Source organism: Channa argus, chromosome 14 (genome assembly GCF_033026475.1).
Source record: "Channa argus isolate prfri chromosome 14, Channa argus male v1.0, whole genome shotgun sequence".
NCBI classification, from domain to species: domain Eukaryota; kingdom Metazoa; phylum Chordata; class Actinopteri; order Anabantiformes; family Channidae; genus Channa; species Channa argus.
This window is the reverse complement of record NC_090210.1, coordinates 2,704,598-2,725,480: the sequence shown is the minus strand read 5'-3', so window position 1 is coordinate 2,725,480 and position 20,883 is coordinate 2,704,598. Positions and strand designations below refer to the sequence as shown.

General features: G+C 40.1%; 1 protein-coding gene across 13 annotated transcripts in view; it reads right to left on the bottom strand.

Annotated features, from left to right (window-relative positions):
* The window catches only part of LOC137098197 (adhesion G protein-coupled receptor L2-like), a 125,003-nt gene that overhangs the window by 41,507 nt on the left and 62,613 nt on the right, over window positions 1-20,883 (bottom strand). For 11 of the 13 annotated variants that reach the window (XR_010910584.1, XM_067474166.1, XM_067474177.1 and 8 more), the window contains exons 3-4: window positions 7,106-7,319; window positions 2,640-2,749 (exon numbers count right to left, since the gene is read on the bottom strand). Coding sequence is in view for 12 of the 13 variants with exons in the window: in XM_067474166.1 (XP_067330267.1) it covers window positions 2,640-2,749; window positions 7,106-7,319 (324 nt within the window). In the remaining variant the exon portion in view is untranslated. Of the gene's footprint in view, window positions 1-345; window positions 555-2,639; window positions 2,750-7,105; window positions 7,320-20,883 lie in introns of those variants that run through there. The other 2 variants (XM_067474171.1, XM_067474172.1) reach the window with 2 other exon arrangements.

Below are 20,883 nucleotides of genomic sequence, written 5' to 3'. Positions count from 1 at the left end.
CCAAGCAAACTATGAACTGAACCAAATAAGAATATAAACACAACTAGTCATTCTTTAAGGATTAAACGGTGCTAAGCAAGAGTCCCTGGAACAAATCAACACCGAACAGTTGGTGTTTTCTTTCACATTGCAAGAAAAAAAAAAAAAAAAAGACTATATTCCATGACCGTGGATGTCATTTGAAATTCATTTGGACTCCATGGGTGCAAACAATCCTCCTATGGGTTTAGCATTTTGACAGGAGAGGCAATCAGGAGGGGGGAGGAGACGTGAGGGAGGCTGTACTCAACACCACAGAACAAGGAGCTGAAGGAGGGGGAAGGAAGGACCAGACCACTCATTTACCTTTTTGCTCCACTTCTATTTCAGGCATTGGAAAAGAAAGCAAAAAAGAGTGCAAAAGGGAGAGAAAGGTTATCATGAGTCAACTACCAGGTACAAAGAGAAGAATTTGTTGGAGGAATATGACAATGAGATGATCTGCAGGACTGCTTTTTAGAAGAGGAGCTGAAGAAGAAAAGGATGTTGATTAGTGAAAGGGCCTCTCATCCTAGGGGATAAAGACAAACACGTTATGACCCAGACAAGCTATGTGCCAATGCTTTGGAGCACATACAACTTTTTAATTCTTACTGTTTTAGCTGCCAACAACATAATGCATTGGCCTCTGTAAAAGCAGAATAAATCCTTCTAAAAATGCTTCTCTTAAGTGGCAGGAAAAAAAAAAAAAAAATCTCCACGTCCCGGTCATATTTATACTGATAACATTCTTAGAGAAACAGCACAGGAGTTATTTTTGGCATGAATCAACTGAGGGTGGAATTTGTTCAAACTTTATGAACACAAATCAAAATTCGGCTCCAAAATCACTCGCCCACACACATAAAACATGACACGGTGCTAACGTTACAGACCAAACTTTTAAATGAGCCAAAGAGAGCAACAGCACATGAGAAGACTGATGAACAGTCAGCTTAATGTGGGTTTCTTTAGCAGACTGTTGAGCTGCATACACTAGGTGCAGGGAAAGATTGGAAGTAAGAAAAAGAGAGAGAGAGAGAGAGAGAGAGAGAGAGAGAGAGAGAGAGAAGGTTAGTCAAGGGGGGGACAGGAGGTAAAAGGAAGGTCTGTTTGAAAGAAGAGAAAAAAAGAGTGAATATTTCTGAAAATGTTTACAGTTGATCAAATTAAATACTAAGTACTTTCACAAGCTTGGATGAAGCCTACAACTGCTGCTATAAACTACTCTGGAACAGCCTTTTAAAGGTAGATTAACTTAAATCAGATACCAAAGACAGTTTTAAAAAGTACTGGATTTACCAAGTCTGTAGTGCATTTAATTAAACCACTTTTTCATCTGAAGACTGGAGCTAATCCACGACTGAACACAGGAATTTAGTTAATACGAGAAAAGATACAGAATCGTTTCACAATTTTAGGATTTCTACTATTAGATCCTCCGTATTATGTCTTCACTGGATATTATGGCATATAATGTACTTTGTACTCCCTGGTTATTGCAGCAAAAGACACCAAATATGTAGTTAATTTAAAGGGTCAGTTCACCAAAATTACAAGAAGCATATTTTTCTTGTTATCCCCAGTGGTATCTAGTCATGCATAGAGTTTGGATTTTCCTTGCCCAGATTTGAAAAAATATTTGTCTCTGCAATTTTTCTGACACCACCCAAATAACAATGATTGGAACAGTAAAGAAAAAAATTCTTCCAAAGAAAACAACTCACAGTCCTGTGAAACAACTGGACAAACAGGAACACTGTTTCTTGAAAGACATTTAATTTTTTAGAGTTTAAAACATTTAAACACAACCCAGTAATAACTTCTGTAATGGATTTATATGTGCAATCACTTACAATTGTTTTAATGTCTGATAATGTGTGATAATATCTTATTGAGGTTCACATCGTGTAGCTACATCCTGAAAACATGTAAAACGTTGATTACATATGTGTCATTTCATTGACAGGAGATGAACCCAACTTATTTTTACTGAGCTACTTTCTTCCATCCCTCCAGTATTAAGTTAATGAGACTAAACTACTGACGATAAGTGTACATGCTGGTCTGCGTGGTCTGGTGGTGTTAGTTTACCCTCACATACAATCTCTGGCTGAGTGCAGACGCTGTCCTTAGAGTTCATTAACAACACATCAGCCAGACGTTTTATTTAAGCCATTATAACATTTACTTTAATTAGCATTTTCAACACGGTCCAGTAGGAAATTGGTTAGAGCCTGATGAATTCAGATATTTTTCCAAATATGAGCCAGATCCAAAATGGAAGCAGCTACCTACACCCAACTCTAAAGACAGACATCATAAAACCACTGCAAACAGAACCAAAAACATCTGCATGGCTTGATCCCAACAGAGGTAATTGAGAGAGTATGTTTATATTCCCAAATTAGTGTGAACTGACCCTTAAAATGACTGGAGCAATTTATATTTCAACATATCATTACTAATGTTACACACTCCTTCCAGATACTTCCAGGAGTGTCATCTGTAAAATAAACATGTATTTGCAGAGGTTGTGTCAACAGAACATCTGTCTAGTCAGAGACACTTTTAAAAATACACAATAAGAGTTCATGATGAGATCTGGATGTGATACTTACTATAGGGAACACACTCATACTGGACCTCTAAGTACTTGTAGGTGCCAGGGCATGGATCAGGAAAGACATCAGAGCCAGTGACAACCACACACTGCGTACGGTTGTTGCATCTAGAAAAAAAGAAGATTGACCAGAGATTTCATCATGACTACCCACAGCAAGTACTCGGCAGACAACATTAAAAACACAGAGGGGCGGAAAGTTCATTGTTACGGCTACAATGAAATTGCTGAAATCCCAGCCAGGACTGTCACATAAGCTTTCTAGTTTAAACCTTGGCAAACAGAGAGAGGAATAAAAGCATTAAAGACGAGTAAATGAATGTGAATGAATGTGATAATGAATAGCTGAGTGAGGGAGCAGCTACAGGCATGTCAGGAATTAGCGATGGCATTTCCTTTAACAGCATCTTCATACCACTATTGAAAGGGAAGACATTCATTAAAACACACACACACACACACACACACACACACACACACACACACACACACACAACAGGTGGCTGTGACATACAGTGGACAGGAATGGGTGGCCTCTGGTAAAACAGAGTGGCTCCTCTGCATTATGCAAACATATTATGAATGTGTCATTTCTAAGAGGTTATTTGCCTTCCAGTATGAAATGGTGCTCCTCTGTGAATTAACATGTCCGACATGTGAATTCCAAAGTTAGTGTGTGTTTGCAGATGTTCGTGGCTGCGACAAAGGTTCAGGTAAAATGAGCGTGGAAGTAAGACAACAGCAGACGACTGAGTTAGTGTAAATACTGCATAGGATGAAACTGGCTCCACTTCAATCAAGCTCTCTTGAAGCAGAGGGATTTGAGAAGTAATATAGGCAAACAAGAAAGAAAAATGGCACCAAACTGGGACATTCAACAATTTGCCTTAGATAAATATTTCAGAAGGTCAATAGATGTCATGCAAGTTGGACAAACATTTCAGCATTGGACATGACTTTCAAAGAACCATCAGTAATTGAAGAGGTTTTTTCTGTCGCTGCAAAAATGGGATATAGCTGCATAGCAACTGCACAAAGCGTTGACTGTGGACGCTTCACTATGCATAGTGTTAAAGTAAATAATAAAAAGGAATATACATGTACATTAAGCAGAAAGATACTTTTCATGCTGCACTCTACATCCAGCATTGCATTTTCATAACAAAAGCCCTTAACTTGAAACTAATGGATTATTAAACATTATTCATTATTAAAAGGCACAAAATCCTCTATGAAGTTAACAAATAGAATGAGCGTTATCAGTGATGGTTTAAACATCAGTGACAATATGGTGACAGCTCCACATTAGACATTCAATTTTACGGCGTCACTGCGGCGAAAGCTGCTGCAAGGGAGAAGGGTCACCGCGTCATAATGTGAAATGATTGACAGAAGATGAGAGTGACAGAATTACTTAAAATGCACACAGAGATACTTAATGAAGTGTTTGGACTTAATAATTCTGATGGACGTTGGTTCACAATTCCAGAAAGTGCATTTACTCAAGCACTGCATGCACTGTTGTGAGATTATTGTACTACTAATGTACTTCATTTTAGAACGAAGTAATACACATACCCCACTAACTGACTGATAGTTGCTACTAGTGGATTAAGATCACAAAAATGTGATTTAATATGATGTATTGTTACGTATTTGGGTATCCAACAAAATAGCAAATCGTTTTAATTAGCTCCATCTCTACCATATACCCCATTAAAATTCTTCTGAATTCTTCTTTACTAATGGATTAGTGACATACATTTATATGTATATACAGTACAGTTAATAGAATAATTTATATTTTGAAAGGTGCCAATCAACATAATTAATTTTCATGTTTAATTACACTCTGCTATGAATATTAAAGTATTTTTACTTCAGGAAGTATTTCCTTTACATAATATAGAATTGCTCTAGCAAAACTTTTTTGTCGGTGGGTCCCTGGTTCCTCCTCCATAGTATGTCGAAGTGTCACTGGGCAAGACAACGGCGGACAATGGGCAAATGAGAAGCTATGTTATGTTCACCTCCAGGAGACACAGTGTGACGTTATTGTCCGTCTGTAAGCTACATTTTCCTTTTAGCTCGGCCTCTATTACCTCCTGAAAGAAAATGTCCTGTTACATGGCAGCTCAATTCACCACTGTTTCTCTGATCACTCACTTTGTGCATCATCTGTTTGCTGTTAATCAGGTAGTGAGTTTATCAAAGCATCAAAACCATAAAAGCCAAACATACAGTATAAGCTGAAAGACACTAAAACTCATTCACATTAAACTGAGGAGGGGGACAGCGTTAGTGGAACTTTGCATTAGTCAATATAAGCAACAATACTATTAAAGCTACAACATCCAACTTATTCTAGCACTGAGATCAGAATCAAACTCATTAAACTTTTAATTTGAAACACATACTGTGGCTTTAAACAAGTCCTTTGCCAAAGCTGGAGTCTTTAAACCTGTAAGTGTTCACTTCTGTGACTTCTATTGGTTTTCTATTGGAATTTCTAGATGCTCCTGCTCTGGAGAAAAGGTGGGTGTTGTTCAAAGTGTTCTGACACACTTCATCTGTGTCAAACTGCCTCTAAAACCACCGCCTATAATCTCTGTTGCAGTGAGAATAATCTCACGATAGTGAAGTGTTTGAGTCCTATGAAAGAGCTGCACCTTTGACCAGGTAGAAGATTTATTCTGTTAGTTTTACTGGGTCAGAGAATAGGTGGCCATTGAAACAGGATAATGCATGTCAATAAAAAGTATACTCGGGTGTGTGAGCAGTTTGTGTACCTACACTTGTAGAAACCGGAGGGGTAAGGGGAACAAGACTGGCAGAGAGAGAGAGGTCAGACACACCGTCCATTTACAGAACATCTCAGAGAGAATGATCACCTGAATATTAAACGGGCCCAGTAACCTGAGTTTCCATCAGCTCCTTCATACATTTTTCATCCAGCCATTTTTTTTTTCGTCAACAACCAAACATTCTACTTGATAGAACACTTTCATGTAGATGGTCAAAATCAAGGCTTTTTATCTGCGTGTAGTTGTTTTTGTTGCTGATGAATACATCTTTGTCGCAATTTCCAACCCAACAAAACTGCCACTCTGTGCAGCCGACTTCCCACTGTTTCTATCTCCCCAATCTTGTTTAATATGTTTGTTTATCTGTCTGCAGCACTATTGCCTTTTGTTAGTCTTCCCAATATTGGCAGGGCATCGTGTTTTAATGTGCCGCAGCTTAAATATCCCCCTTGCGTTAGTTTGCTGCAGACTGAAAGAGCACTGATCAGGGCCTCACAAAGCTTTGTGACTTGCTTTAACATCCTCGGTTATCACGTCAACCTTAATTACGGTCAGGAGCCCATTTCCTCTGATCTTAATCATTAGAATAATTCTGTTTAAGGGCTTGTGGTGCAGAGTCTTCTCAAAGCCTTGGCTCACACGCTGCCTCTGGGGAATCTTCGATGGAGATAAGTTTGAAGTGCGGCTCTGTCTGACTTGTCAACAGATTTGGTGTGCAATGCAGCAGGTTTTAGTCAAAACCAAGGGGCATGGACACTGTCAGTGGCATGTTACTGTATGAGTGTACTGGGACTGCGCTGTAAATTTAGAAAGACAGAGCAAGACAACATGAGTTGCTCTATTCCTGAAGTGTTCTGTAGCGTTGCATCTCATGGGAGTAAATACTGAAGCGAATGAAGCAGAGTAAAACCCAGAGGTGTAAGATGGTGGGCGATGATGCTCAGGAGCTAGCTTAAAGGAAGGGGGGGGGGGGGCTAGGACAGGGTAGGACAGAGCAGTGAGTTAGAAGATGAACTGTGCTGGTACCTATTTATGAATAGTTTATCCGGTGCCCTTTAAAAATACACACACCTCTAGGGGTAAGCAGCAGTCAAGCTGAAGTGTTGCTGTGCTGTCTTTTGACAGCAAGGCAGCATCCTTTGAGAGGGTAGCCAGGATAAAAGGGATGATGATGGGCATTGCTCACTACCTGAGGCAAAGCCACTTCAATGCAGTACAAGCGTTTGAACAAAGCAAGCCTAATCCAGATAGGGAATTAAGAGGGTGTTCATGTGACTTGTAGTCCCTCTGAGGTGCGCTGATTATGACTCAAACAGCAGCAACAACACGCAGCTGGTGTGAAGAGCTCTGCCGCATGGATGTCAATTCCTGGCTGTCAAGAATTAATCTGCACCCCAGTTTGATGAATTTCAAAAATGCCACCTACATAATCCAGTCAGTGAAGGAATAAAAAACATTTAAAAAGGTGTGAGATGTTGATTAATTGTCCAGTATATGTAGGTGGTTGCATGAGGAGGGTGATAATTTGAACTGTTCCTTTGTGTGCAGAAATGTTAGGTGCGGAGAGAGTAAAAAAAAAAAAAAACAGGTCCACACTTTCCCTCTCCAGCTCCTGGTTATGTTTGTGAAATAATATCCCTCCTCTCCCCAGCATTTTTACCTTTGTGATATAATCTTATAGGCATCGGGGAGGTAGCAGTTGACGTTCTCCATCTGGAACGGGTCAGCGTCACAGATCTTGTCATCGGTCCGGCCGTAGTTGGCCGTCTCAATCATAATGACATCACTCCCCGGGCAGCGGAGATCAATTGCATATCCTTCACATGAGAGCTCCCTCCTGACCAGCCCGAAAGGCAAGGCCGCTCGGCTGAACCCTGGCACACACACAGAGAAGAGACGCTTAGCACACAAGTTAAAAAACAAGTTAAAAGGATCACTGCTTCAATACAATAAGGCCACACATCATGCAGTAAAAGTCTATTGGCACAAAATAAATAGGCAACAGCAGTCCAGTGTTTAGCACAGTTTTAAACAGACGGACCATTACACGCGATGCAGCAGTGGGGGAAGATGAAACAATACATCTCTCCATCGCGCCGCGTTCTTGGATGTTGGCTAAGGCATCAAATCTTAATTCATTGGAGACCAATGGTAACCTCATAAATTCTTGAGCAAACACAAAGGCTACAGAGCATCAGGAAGCCCTCCACCTAGAGAACATCAACTGCAGAGCCAATACTTTCCATCTGCCTTGTTTGTTGCTTTTGCTTTACTTGCTTTGCGGAGCAAGTTAGAGAAAAAAAAAAAAAAAAAAAAAGGCAGAATCCCGTCAGAATGTAGTGTAATATAATCCATTTTACAGTGTTGGCGATCGAAGAGGGGACGGTCTGGAGTCCACACAGGAGGAAAAATCTATACATGGAACACAGAAGATGGGAGAGCAGCCAAAAAGCGCTACTTCGGGGGGAAAATTAACCATTTCACTCAGACCCGTCTCCCCTTTCAGCACAATTACAATTAAAACGGGTTATTCCTTGGTATTTCCTTCTCCTTAGTAACAAAATGTCACGTCGCAAATAGAGTGGAACTACAGACATGGAGATTTTCAAAGTGAGAAAAGGGCAATAATGGAGAAAGGAAAAAGAAAGTGAAATCCATTATCTGAGGTTAAAGTGATCCAAAGTTTAAAAAAAAAAAAAAAAAAACTAACTGTCTGCAATTCTGAGAAAACAATTAGGTAAAATCTAAGTAGAACATGCAAATGTGTTCCATTTAGAAGTGCAAGCAGAGCGCTGCATGAACTGTCAATAATCGCCGCTGTTTGCAGCAATGGTTGGCCCCCGAAGGGGCAGCTACCATTTGTATTTTCTGCACTGCTTTCTCCTAATTAGCCCTCTTTTCAGCCTGCTACCTTTTCCATGCTCCTATTGGCTCCCAAGCATTGTCATGTACTAACACTTACCACCCTGGGTTCACTTTGCCCCCTCACTCTAATTATCCTCACACTTTTGACAGTCAGGGCCTGATGCAATTAGCATTGTTTGAGCTGCTCAAAGTTGAAGTAATTCGGGCTTGAAATTCCTACCCTGAAGCCCCCGACCCACATGTCTGCTAGTCATTTCAACCTGCTGTGCCTGACTCAGTTATAATGATATTCTATGTCAGGCTGCACATGTCACACCAGCAAACAGGAAAAAAAAAAAAAAACACACACACACTTGGACATCTGTGAAACATACACTGTTGAGAATCTAATGTTGAAGCCACTGCGTATTAGAAGAAACTTCTCTACACACTAGCAGTGGCAGCAATATAACAAAATATGAAACTAATGGTATAAATTCTCTGGCACTCGGCCACAAGACATTTCATTATAATACCATGATCTATCTAATGGCCAGTAGATTCTGCTTAGCTGGACTGTTTATCACCTCATTAGGAGACGTCAGTGCAGCCGAACCATAAGTGGAGGGCTGTGGGGTCACTCCATCTATTCCAATAACCACTACAATTACCCAAACCTTTCAGAAAACCTGTCCAGAATGGTGGATGATAAAACACAGAGGGAAGTCGCCAGCTTTACTGCAAAGACTAATGATCATCCTGCCTGCCATTCCTCATGGAAGGAGTGACGGGTTTATCACAGCAGCTAGAGAGCAGACAGAAAGAATGCATTTCATGGGGTTTTAAAATTCTGAGCCCAGGGCCCGACGTCCGGCTAAAACACCCTTATGGACACACACGTGCACAAGGCATCTGCCTTTCAAGCTCCTTTCTCTGGCTGCCCACTGGCGACTTTGCCCATCTATCAGGCCACTATGGCATGATGGGCTGCTGCTGTCAACACAGGGCTAACGATTGATTAGGTTTGTGCCTTGCTTGCCTCCTCCTCCTTTCCTCGCCTGTATAGATCTCGCTGGTCATAGGCTAACACCACATCAATTAGGAGGGAGGATCTACACTGTACTGGCAGCCTAAAGAACAAATTGCAAACTGTGGATAGTCTCCCTCTCATTAATGACTGTCTTGTCAACTTGTAAATGGGCAAATAATGACAAAACCGTCTAAAAAGTTTAAATATATACAAAGGAGACTTTTCACTCTGTTGGACAGTTGAATTCAAAGGAGCATATATTTGGTTGGCTTAACTGGTTTTTGCTTTAGATCTGTGGGGTTTAAGCACAGCTAAGAACAAAATACCTTGTGACAACAAAGATTCCTGGGTCTAGGTGTTTATTTTTTATGGTTTAAACAAGTTTAACGGAATTTCGGAAAGATGGGATGAACGTTTGTGTGCACAAATGTCAATGTCTTAGCGAGGTATAAAAAGCTATTCATCTTGCGTTCTGTGTTCTTTGTTTGGTTGTTCAACTTTGCAGCAGTGGAAGACTGCGACAGAAGGGCACCAGCTGCAGGGAAAACAGTGTCAAGAAAACTGCAGGAAAAAAAATCCATAACACAATCCCGGGTCTGTAAAAATCTAAAAAGAAAAGAAAGCGCTGCTCTCTGTGTATCTGCACCTCAGATTAACAATAAATTGAACAATCTGTGAGCAAATTGAATAATGCTTAATATAGAGCAGTTAGCACAGTCACCATGGTAACCACTTTGACTTAGCTATAATTGGCTGTGATCCCTGTTCCTGGCCTTGTTGACACGAAGCCTTATCATGCATTCTGGTCAGTGAGTGACTGCGAGAAAAGTAGCTTTTCAGATTCCTCCCCCTGACCTGCCTGCTAAGATGTCTTTTGAGCTCAGGAGAGCAAAGCAAAGGCCAGGGCCGCTTCTCAATATGTTGCATTCTGGGAGTTTTTCTTCTTCTCCAGCTGACAGCCTATAATTCACTGGCAACAATCCCCCCCCCCCCCCCCCCCAAAACCATAATACATATTTTGTTTTCAATCAACACCCTTGAAATTGGAAGTGGCACACTGGCTCAGATGGATGCATCTGAAACCATCCACAGAGTTACACTCTGCGGCTTTTAAAACCCTAGAGATGAAACTAAAAGATAATGGAGGTTTGTGTCGAGATATTGCCATTTGGCGGCTGCGAGTGGCAGACACAGATGTTGAGGTCCATCTTGCTGCTCCGTGCTGCGTGCTCAGCTCTCGAGAGCGCGGTTGCGATCAACCTTTAACCCTACAAGCTTCACAGCATCAGGACATAAGACAGTGGTAGGCAAAAAGTGGGGGAATGTTTGATCAGCCTTAAATAAAAAATAAAAAAGGGGCCATTTTTGGAGGGCAGACAGAGTGGCGAGGGTTGGCACAGACAGAGAGCAAAGGCGTTGGTTGATGCTTGTCATCCTCCATTAAGGTTCCTTTGATTGGCCTTTGTGGTCCTGGAAACGGCAAACAGCTGCATGCAAATGGCCCCGTTTCCCCACGGCTGGCCCCTATTGTTCTCGGCTTGGGTTTGAAAGGGACGCTTTCTCCGTAGCATAAAGGAGGGTGTAGGCTTTAGTCAAATAAGACCGCTCCCACCGTGGTCACAGCAGGAGTACTTCAAGACTGTTTGTCTTTTTAGGTTGTTTTATTCCTGATATTACTGTTAGCCAACATCTTTGGAAGAAAGAACAGATCTTAGAGTCAAGGTTTTCCTCCAACAGCAGGGAATACCTCCGTAATCCAATATCCAGAGTGACAGAGTGGTCATGCACTATGTTTTGCTCTGGTGGAGCAAAGGCTTTGTATGGGAATTCATTAGGCAGGACCCAAAAAAATAAAAACAAAACCAAAAATACATATTTGAATACTTAATATTAGAGAACAAAGCTTCGTCAATGCTTTTCCTCTATTTTCTTTTTCCTTTGTTCTTTATTGCAGTGATTCTAATCTGTTCAATGGAACTTTTTGATTCCCAACCAAGGAATGAAATGAACTTTTTAAAAATGAAGAGACCAGTGCAGTAAACCTTTTATGTGTGAAATACACTTCACTGTCCATGCACATGTCTCTAAAATGATTAAAATACTAACTATATGAACTAATGTAGCTCAGTTTCCATTTCCACATGCCTACTTTTGCAAGTGCTGCCTCATAAAAAGTGTGATACAAGTTCACAAATGCAGTAAGTCTGCCCATCAGATCTGATAGACACACAGGAGCGAGGTGGGAGATGAGAAAGGAGATTTGGGATTCGCAAAATAACACCTGGTTTTTTTAAATACAGACAACACCCACAGATCACTTCACTGTGGCACAACGGCTCGTATTTCATTTCAACTGTCGAAATGCGGCGAAACACTGAAAATCTAGTTGACATATGGCACCATTTCCCATGACACTTTAGTCCCCGCTCCGGTCCACCTTGCTGGGAATTGTTTCTAAAGACAGTGTCAGACAAGACCACAAACCCCGAGGCTACACCCGCCTTTCCCAGACAACTGCTATCAGACACTCTTGATTCCGATATAAGTATTCTAAAATAGAAACTGGCAATATGGGAGTCCATTTGTGGTTAGATGAAGCGCTGTGAGTCATATCTCTTTACCCGTTTCTGGTGATGCATGAATTCACTGTTGCCACTTTAAATTCTAAAGGCACAATTTGTATTCATGATCATGGACTTTCCTCTAATTCATGTTTCCTGACTTAAAAAAAAAAAAAAAACAGTAGGTGGGAGGAGAGAATCACACGCTCCATGTTGACGGCTGTCTCGTTGAAGGGGTTTAAAGGGAGGAATTTGTCATATTGCTAAGGCTGAGAGTGATAGACCCTGCTGCTGCCTCTTAACTCCACAGGTGGGTCCATTTAGAGGAAGCTAGATCCTATCCCGCCTGATGCAAGCGTGTAATGTTTTCTCTTTTAGGGGAACAGCAGGAATTTAAAGGGAAAATGGTGTGTTTTTTCAGGACAGGTCTTATTCTCATGATTTAAACTTAAAAGTTCTCCCCTGAACAGTGAGCTTCTAATCAAGCAAGCTTTAATTCTATAACATGCTGAAGCTGTTTGCATGGGGCTCTGAGAAAAGTGATACGTTGCATATTAAGACTGTGGAAGGTGGTGTCTTTTTTCCTTTAAAAAAAAAATTTTAAAAAAATTAAAAGAAATAAAAAAACACCACAGCAGAGGTGTAAGGAATTGGTTTAATCTCAAGAAACTACCACGGATATTCAGCTGCTTACAGGGCTTTTTGTCTGGGACCTGTTGCTTCAGCCTTAAGCTTTTATACTATTTTCTAAAAAAATTAAAGAAAAATCAGAGATGGAGTTTTACACCAGCTGAAGCTATTTTAGCAATAATACTATTCTACGCTATGAACTATAATAAGCTAGGATGTTATAGTACTATCAACTTCCCAATGTACACAAAATAGTTTAAATGCACAGACCGTTGTGTTTAGATGTTGCAGAAATCTCTCTCTGATTACACACTGAACAGAAAAAGTTTAAATTTTTCCACAAGTGATACACAGTCAACACGGTGGATTATTTTGACTCTGCAGAGAAGCTTGGCTCAGCTGCCTAAAGCTGCAGATGAAGAATTCATCCCATGAGAGCAAGACTTAAAAAAAAAAAAAAAAAAAAAGCCCATAAAAGCGGAGACTATAATGACTGTCTTAATTTGACCGCAAGAGTTTTCTACAACGTCAATTGGTTGGATGATCCATGACCCTTTGGGTGAACATCAAAGAATGGGAAGAAGCCAAGCATTATTACCTTATTATAATACATAAAATTCTGTAAATGCAAGGAGGGTCAGTGCTCAATATAGATTATTCATGACAGGAATAATTCACTTGAGGAGACATTAGTAGATATAATTTCTTCTTCTGTTTGGTCCATGGACACATCACTCAGATGAAAGCAAAGTGCAATTTGACACCTTGTACAGTCTACTGAGAATACAACTCCTTCATGAACATACAAATAACTGTCACAGAGGCTAAACATTTGGAAAAAGCTTGGAAGATTAAAAAAAATAAATAAAAAAATCTATATGCTCCCATGAGAGAGTGCCATTTGACAAAATTAGCTCAAAGCTTGTTCAATATCTAACATATTGTTGCATCTCTTTATGCAGGCGAGTTGATGAAACAGGCAGAAAGAGGTGAGCTAAAGCAACTCTCCCAAATGCAGCAGGAGTATAGTTTCACAGGTTTGATCTACTCTGAGTGATGCTTAACTCCCCTTAAAAGCCCATATTTTACCCCTGCACTTAAACCCCAGCTGGATTTTCCGCTCAAGGAATGTCTCAGAATAAGTCAGCTGCCTCCCGAAGGGTGCGGATGGAGAAGAACAAGGTGAGGAGGAAGTAGGGAAAGAGAAAGAGGAGGGAGGCGAAGAGGAGGACGTGGGCTTTCCTCCATCACGTGCATCGCTGGTTGTTGTACGCTGGGGCAGAGTCTCCCAGTTTTACCTCCCCATCCCAGGAGACTTACTCAGTGAGTCACATGCAGTGTGTCAGAAGAAGCTGCAACTGGAACACGGATTACATGAATAATTAGCCAGAGACTACGAGGATGACTAGGAACAGACATCACAGCACTGAGACAATAATAACCAGGCATTTCTGATAAGAGACACAGGCTTTATCTTCATGCAGACTCAGAGAGTAGCGTTTAACATAGTGCTGATCTAAATCCCACATTGGTGCTTTATTGTCATCAAACAAAACCTACTTGTGCCAGAGTGAATGGAGTGTTGCAGGTGAGGTGATACCGTGCAGCTTTGCTCCTCATTTTGGCTTCAAATGTCTTTTTTCGTTTCATCCCTACACAAGAATTTCCTGTGGCTTTAGTGCTTTGGTGCACATGAAAAACGTTCACGTATGTTTTGTTTTGCCTCTTTCATACTGACATACGTTTTTCATCTAGTGCACATTTCATTGCACATTAAAATGCAATTTTTAATGCAATTAAGGCAGAGTCTGTGCTGGCTTAGATTAATGGGTGATTCTTATCGGGAATGTCTTCAGGACACATCCTGAGCTCCTGCTAACAATGTTGATCCTGCTGGAGCCCATTTTCCTGAATTCATAAAATGCAGGAGCGCTGGACTAGTCAAACTGTGTTTTGAGTTGGTAAGAGGTAGGAGGTGACTTCAGCGCTGAATAGAAAGGAAGACTAGGTAGGTTTACCTCAGACGAAGAATTCCTTTAAAGAATACTAAATGCTTAGTGGTATTATAGAAGGACTAGGACCAAGTGGCCCAGGAAGACATAAAAACCCAAGGAGAAGTGAATACTACTATTCTATTCTAACCCACATGATGATAAGGATTTTTTTTTACATATCAAAGCTGTACTTACACAAAGTATGGGACTTTGTGAAAGGAATCAATAACAACAAGCGACCGTGCTCCTGTTATACTCAGAATGGATATGGGAGAAGATACACTAATTGAAGAAAAAAGAATGTTTTCACATATATAATAATAATAATAATAAAGCAATAACACCCTCAATTTTGTTGCATTGGTGTAAAATGTAATACAAGGGAAAATGAGAGTGAGGCTGAAAAAAGTACAAATACAAAGTCTGAAAAAGAAGGTCAAGAGAAAATTAACATTCTGGAAAATGAACATAAGAAGAAATTCAATAAGATATTATTTTGGAACTGGAAGACACTAGGCAAAGACTTGATAAATTGCTAACATATAAAGCAGAAGGGGACGTATGTTTCATAAATGAGTGATATTATGAAAGCTGTAATAGGGCAAGTGGCTTATTAGCATTTCAATTCCAAAGGGCACAATGATAAAGAACAGTATCAAAACGAACACACCCCAAATCAAAAGAACTATTGACATAAAAAAAAAAACATACAGAATATTAAGGTGCCAATTTAAAAACCCAGACCCCACAGAAATATAGAATAAAGCCACAAAGAAATGGACCAATAATTGTAAAGTAGGGAGTTTTATATCTAGCACAGAAAGCTTGGGGTTTCATTTTATTTTTATTAAATGGATAAAAACTATAGGAATCATAAATGGTGTATCAGAGTGAAAGAGACAGACATTTTCCCACTTCATACAGATATTAGATGCTGTGGTTTGCTTATTCTATTATTATTCACCGTATTCAACACTAAACCTTGCAGAGACTGTACTCAATAATGAAGTTAAGGATATGTGGAATAATGAATGAGGAACAGATATGAGGTATAAAATAAAATAAAATAAAATGTAATTTTTTGCAGATAACATATTGGTATTTTTTAGCAAATCTACATCATTCATGAACCATGATGAATTTAGGTTTCTTATGAAACGAAACTGAATTTATTGCCCCCATTTCTGATGAATGGCCGGCAGAATCAAAGAGATGATTATAGAGTTAACATATGGACATTTTTTTTTAAATATATATATGTATGGATCTGTCCAAAGCTACTGGGGGCTTTGTCAGCAAAGTATAAGTTAAAAATGTGCAATATGGTGGACAAAAAGGTAGTGTGAAATAAGAATGAGTTTGAGTCATATCTATAAGTTGATCTATATCTATAACTTTTGGCCAGGAACGTAAACCTAACTTATGGAGAGGAATAGGGGAGCAGCTGCTCAGACTGCTAGGACGAAAGATAGAAGATGCCGGAATTTTCGGAATGTTTGTCAAAATACAGACAAAATAAAAAAAAACTCGAGAACTGTAATGCAGATAGCAGAAGATAATTTGTTTTAAAAGGTTCAACAAACTCTGATTAACAAGGGATTATGACGTTTGCCATGTTTTGCACTGTCGTAGCCGTATTAATCAGAACACACTGCACGTTGACTCACAAAGAGCAGCAGCTTTGTTAGCAAACTTTGTACTATTGTTTTCCTCCGTTATATTTCCACTAAAATTTCCAACCACCAAATGTAGCCCAGAGACCCCTTTGGCTGTTTCCATCGAACATGTGACCTTGCTTTGCAGGTTGCAGCGGTCTGTGTGGAGTCTTCCATGCATATAAAGACATTGCTCACACACTGTGAGCAATACACCAAATATGTGTATACCGTAAAGTGCAACGGGGGGGAAGCTTCACAGCTCTGTTTGGAGTCTCTCAAGGATTTACCAGGAAAGTCGGTGAAAGACATCCAGGCACATTCCTTGGCAATAACCCCCCTGCTATCTCTGGAACACTGACCACTTTGATTGACTTGAGCGTGATGACCTTGCCCTATTCCCTACCACCAGCATTCTGGTCAATGTGAGCAGAAAACAGGAGCACCGATAAGAGATGCAGAGATGGGGAGATCTTGATGACGGACAGTTTCCTGCCCCCTCATCTTTGATGAGGCCATTGTGCCGCGCACCATCAATAGGGAAATGTGCTACAAGAAAGGGGTCACTGCGGATGGCGTGAGGCAAACAAAAACCTTCTTTGTGCTTTGCTGTTTCTCCGAATTTTTTCTCGCTGCACACTTCTTCAATTTCCTCCAAGGCAGGAGGAGGCTTCCTTATCTTCAACTGTTTATACCTGCAAATCGGCTGGTGGCCTCTTGTTTGCAGGTGACCCACCCTGAGGTGACATTTAATTCCTGGACAAAAAAAAAAAAATGTGTGGTCATGCTCTATGGCACACACTTTCAGCCTGAGGTGGGTACTAATACAGTGAATGCAACAGAGGGCCATTCATGGCCAGTAGTGAGAACTAGTCTACAGACAAAGAGAGATAGAGACGTGACACTGATCCAAATCATACATAACATAAACCATGCAAAACTAAGCAAAAGAAACAAACCAGTTGAACCAGTTTCATCTTCTATTTACACATCAGTCCCTCTCCATCTTTTTCCGTTCTTCTCCTCTGACTTAAGACAAACATGCCAGAAAATCTGTGCACACACTAAAACACACACACTCGAGTCACAGACGGCACACAAAAGCACATTTACCGAATCCATCATAATTTCTTTTATTGATTGCCATCCCTTTTCCCACTGTCAACACTAGTTTTAACACCAACATTTACTGTGTAAATCACAACCGGCAGTAACAAAAATGTGAGACCTGAGCTGTTATGACATTTCTGATATGGAGCGAGGAAAGACACCGACAAACGCATCATTTCTGAACAATTTTCACACAAAGTAAATATAATTGTAGCCCCCCCCCTTCTTTCTTTTCTAACAGCATGAGGCTTTTTGTTCAGACGGCCTTCATGTTCTTTTACACACACACACACACACGATGTGCCTCCAAAATCGAGCTCTCTTTAACAAATTAATACTTAAAATGTAAGTCCTGATTAGTTAGATAAAAAAAAAAAGGAGCCGTTTAAAAAAATTAAATAAAAAACACTGCCGCAGGTATTTAGAGAGAGCAACAATCTGCTTTGATTGCCTTAACACAATGTCCCTTTGGTGTTAAATGTTATATGCCTTCTTTTGCTTTTGTCTTTTTATTTGTGCGTGTTTGTTTGGCTCTTTTTGTTAAATGAAATTCATTCTGACATGCCTCTAAGCTATTTGAAACTACTGGGTGAACAGAAAACCAGAGAGAAATCTGACAGGTTCTTGTTGCCTATGTAAATGCTTTTGTTTCTCATCCAAACCTGATTTATATTGCTGGCAAACACCTCCCGAAAAACACAAAAGACGCTATACAGATTTCTATAGTGTAGACTTGATTTTATTTGGAGGGCTCCTGCTTCCTTTCAAGAATAAATGAATTTCTTTGTTATGACAGCTGAGCAGTCCTGTGAAGCGGTGACTTGCACCAAGCAAAATCTGGAAGTTTAGATTCTGTGGCAAACTACTTTTTGGTTGTAAGCCGGACTCATCTATTATTTGCATTAGGCTGCCTGGAGAACAGAATGCAAGTGCAGACAGGAAAGAGCGAGGCAGGCATCTGGTCCAATGTTTATACAACTTGTTACCATAGGGGGTGTGAAGTGAATGGCTCTAAGATGCTGCGGGCAAGTGAGATTTAAGCCATGCTTAATAAATGAGATCAAATTGTCAGAAAACTACAGCTCCTAGTCCATTAAATAGAGTATATGTTCATCAGTTGGCCACATGACAGCGACTTTTACAATCAAGTCCAAACACACACTAAAGCAGCAGCCTCTCTCCTGAAGTGAACGAGACTTGCTCTCGCGTATTACATTGAAACTTTTCTTGCTGCTTTGCTTTACCAAAAACGCACTCAGGAAATCGCTGTTGCAATAAATCTGGGATGACCCCATCAGGGGTGATATTGTATTTCATTTCCTCTGAGTGAAATACTGATCCTGGAGATTCATGTGACTCTGGCTCATTTCAATTTCATGTTCTCTTATGATTCAAAACTTTCCACATTCTCAGTTATTATTAAAGCAGCATATTGTTATGCAACCCTATACAGAAATATATATCTGGTGCACTGTAGGGAAACTGACTGAGACAAAATGCTGACAAAACTCTATTAGTAAATAAGGAAAAAAAAAATGGGAGACGAAATGTGTTGATTTATCTGTCTTCATAATGCATGAAAGTCCATTCAATCCAGATGATGAACTCCTTTCTCCTTGAAACAGTTCCAGTTGGGCAGAATTTTCATACAGTATCAGATTTTTTTCCCCCCCTCTTCCTCTGTACTTGTTCTCACTACACAGATTGACCAGTCATCTGTGAATCTCCCATGGTTTAGCTGATAATTCATGATCGCCCTGCCACGGACCCGTAGCATTCAATATGAATTATAAAATGGCAAGCCAAGCATATCAATGGATGACAGACTGGATGTGTATGGCCCCAGGCCAGAGAGGAGTATGAGCTCAATAGCCTCCCCCATTCAGTCAACCCCAGGACTGGAAATAACCACTGTGGCACAAGGGAGGGTCTTCCATCAGCACAATGTATGGCACTGCTTGAGACAAATGTTGTGCCGAGACGTACTGTTAACCTTCACAACCTTTTGGGGAGAGACGCAGGCGCGCTGGTGCGTCGGTATGTTCGATCCCAAGAATATTTCACAATCGTGGGGGGCTCAAGACCAACAGGAAAAAAAAATTTTTTTTAAAAGTCATTCCATTTTCTTACACATGATTTGTGTTAAACCTTTTTTGGTCATTCAAAGGGATTGTTGTCTTATATTCACACACACTCTGCCCAGGCCAGAAAACTAGCTAGGACCTAAACACTGGCTTTACTCCTTGTGTTTGCAGATGTGACGCACCCTTCAAACCGAAACCACATTATCTTTTACATTTTCCATATGCACCTTATTTATAATCGAAGGCTTAGGTGGTTGCTCTCACGTTGGCATTTAACCTCCAGCCCATTCAAAGCCGTCTCTTCCCTTTAAGGACTCAGATAACAGCTCTCATTCAGCCACAGCAGGTTTGTCCCTGTGCACTTGGCCCCCACCTTTGTAAATCTCGTCATTTTCGTTCGTTTCTGCAGGATGGGCAGTCGTGTGAAACACCTAAAACAAATCTGTTTCTTGCTTGACCTACTTTACTCTAGCAGGAGTGTCACTTTATATCAGTTATATAAAGGCACAAGGATGTGAAAGAAATGGAGTCAAACTAATTAAAGAAAGAGCATATAGGCAGAGTTTTCCTCTGTGTCTACAGCCAAATCAAAAAATATTACAAATATAAAAGTTTCACATAATTTTAAAGGTATAACTGACATTTATATAAAATCCTTGGTGATTACTAGATACTGTTTACAGCTAGCTTTTTTCTGCTATATTTATTCTGTATATTTTTTCAGCACTTACCTCTCAATATAGTAGTTTATTTTTTATCAGAGGCAGAGTTCACCATTAGAGGATTAAAAATGTACTTCCTACGCACAAGGGATTTACAGGAAATGATGCATGCATGTAATCCAGCATTTCTGTTTTTAATTTTATCTCATGGATTCAGCCTCACTGTCTACTGCTCAGTTTCCCACCACTGCAATAGAGATGCTACAGCAAATCACACACTTCCTGCTGCTACCACTTCACATTAAAATGGCCAAACTGGCGAAAAACAGAAAACGGACTGGCTTTTATTGTGAAGCAGTGACAAACATGCAGTGTATTGGGACTGGCTAGCAAGTTGAGAAGATCATTTATAATTTATTAATTTATTGATGTGAAGAACTTGTTAGCAAACAGTTTCCTATGTACAAAAACAATATATACTTTTTTTCCCCCTTCTATGAACCTGATTATTTTGACTTCATTATTAGCTCTATTTTGGTCTGGAAAGGTAAAAAATTGTCTCTTTAACTGTTAAATGCTTTACTACTTTGCCTTTTAGTCACTGACTGTGTTCGTCCACCTTTTTGCTGCTGACCAGGTCCTGTTAGCTGAAAACTGCTGTCTGTTGCAGCCGCAACAGATGATACGAGAAGTGAACAAAAACCTAAGTAAAGTTATAGGCAGGACAGCTAAACAGTGAGATAACATAAAGTTCTGTAAAGCTGATGGGAGCTGAGATTCAGAACAATAAGTTATTTGAGGTCGTTATAAATATAGTGAATTTAAAAGATAAGGCCATTTACTATCAGTTGTATTTTCAAGATTCCCA